Source organism: Oryzias melastigma, linkage group LG5 (assembly GCF_002922805.2).
Source record: "Oryzias melastigma strain HK-1 linkage group LG5, ASM292280v2, whole genome shotgun sequence".
Taxonomy (NCBI): domain Eukaryota; kingdom Metazoa; phylum Chordata; class Actinopteri; order Beloniformes; family Adrianichthyidae; genus Oryzias; species Oryzias melastigma.
Genome location: NC_050516.1, coordinates 28,317,454 through 28,318,282, shown reverse-complemented (window position 1 = coordinate 28,318,282; position 829 = coordinate 28,317,454). Strand labels below are relative to the sequence as shown.

Here is an 829-nt window from a genome sequence, read left to right as displayed (position 1 = left end):
AATGAATCGATTCACTTTGGTGAGTGACTCATTAAAACTCGAGTCAGTAAAAGGAATCATAATTCCCATCACTAATGTAGAGAGCGACATCAGGGAGTTTTCAAAATAAAAGAGTTGCTTCTATCCGGTTGACTACTGCAACCACTGTTTTGCAGTATTTGTCATTTTATTTTGAAAAAGTCCCGGACGTCACATATGTAGGGGAGTGGAAGGCCCCGCCCTGATGAGCGTCTGACAGAATGCAAAGCAGTTTGAATATTGACACACTTGAAGCGTGTGGATGAAACTGAGAATGCATTACAGCGAGGGGCACTGTTTTGAATGATGAATTGAGTTTTGACACAAACAGAGCGTGGGATTTTACTATGCAATAGATTTTAAGTTACTTTAAAATAAATTTGAACCAAACCATGTATTGAAATGTCGTTTTTAAAAATTGAATTGCTAATTGCAAAATGCGTTATTTGAATTATGACATCAAAAACCCATGACAATATAACAATACAATTGATTTTGATTTTATTTAATGTTTTATTTTTAAAATTGTGATATTTAATTGTAAATTACAAAATGAATAATCATTTTGCAAGCCTGAATTGAATATTGAATTGCAAATTGAAAAATTAATTTTCTAATTGCATGGTGATTTATCAATTGAAAAATGCAGAATACTTTGAATTATGATCTAAAAAAAAAAAACTTCCAAAGTAAAGGAAAGAGAAATACCACAACTTACCGACGGTCTCGAGTCTCCTCTCCGTAGCCAGACCTGTGGGGCTCCAGGTCTGAGGCCGAGGCGGCTCCTGCAGGGGTTGTTTGTGTGGAAATC

At 35.2% G+C, this 829-nt stretch overlaps 1 protein-coding gene across 1 annotated transcript in view; it reads right to left on the bottom strand.

Annotated features, from left to right (window-relative positions):
• The window catches only part of LOC112145274, a gene marked incomplete in the record, with an annotated part of 11,260 nt that overhangs the window by 1,908 nt on the left and 8,523 nt on the right, over positions 1-829 (bottom strand). The window contains 1 exon segment of the mRNA XM_024270410.2: positions 737-829. Coding sequence (XP_024126178.1) covers positions 737-829 — 93 coding nt within the window.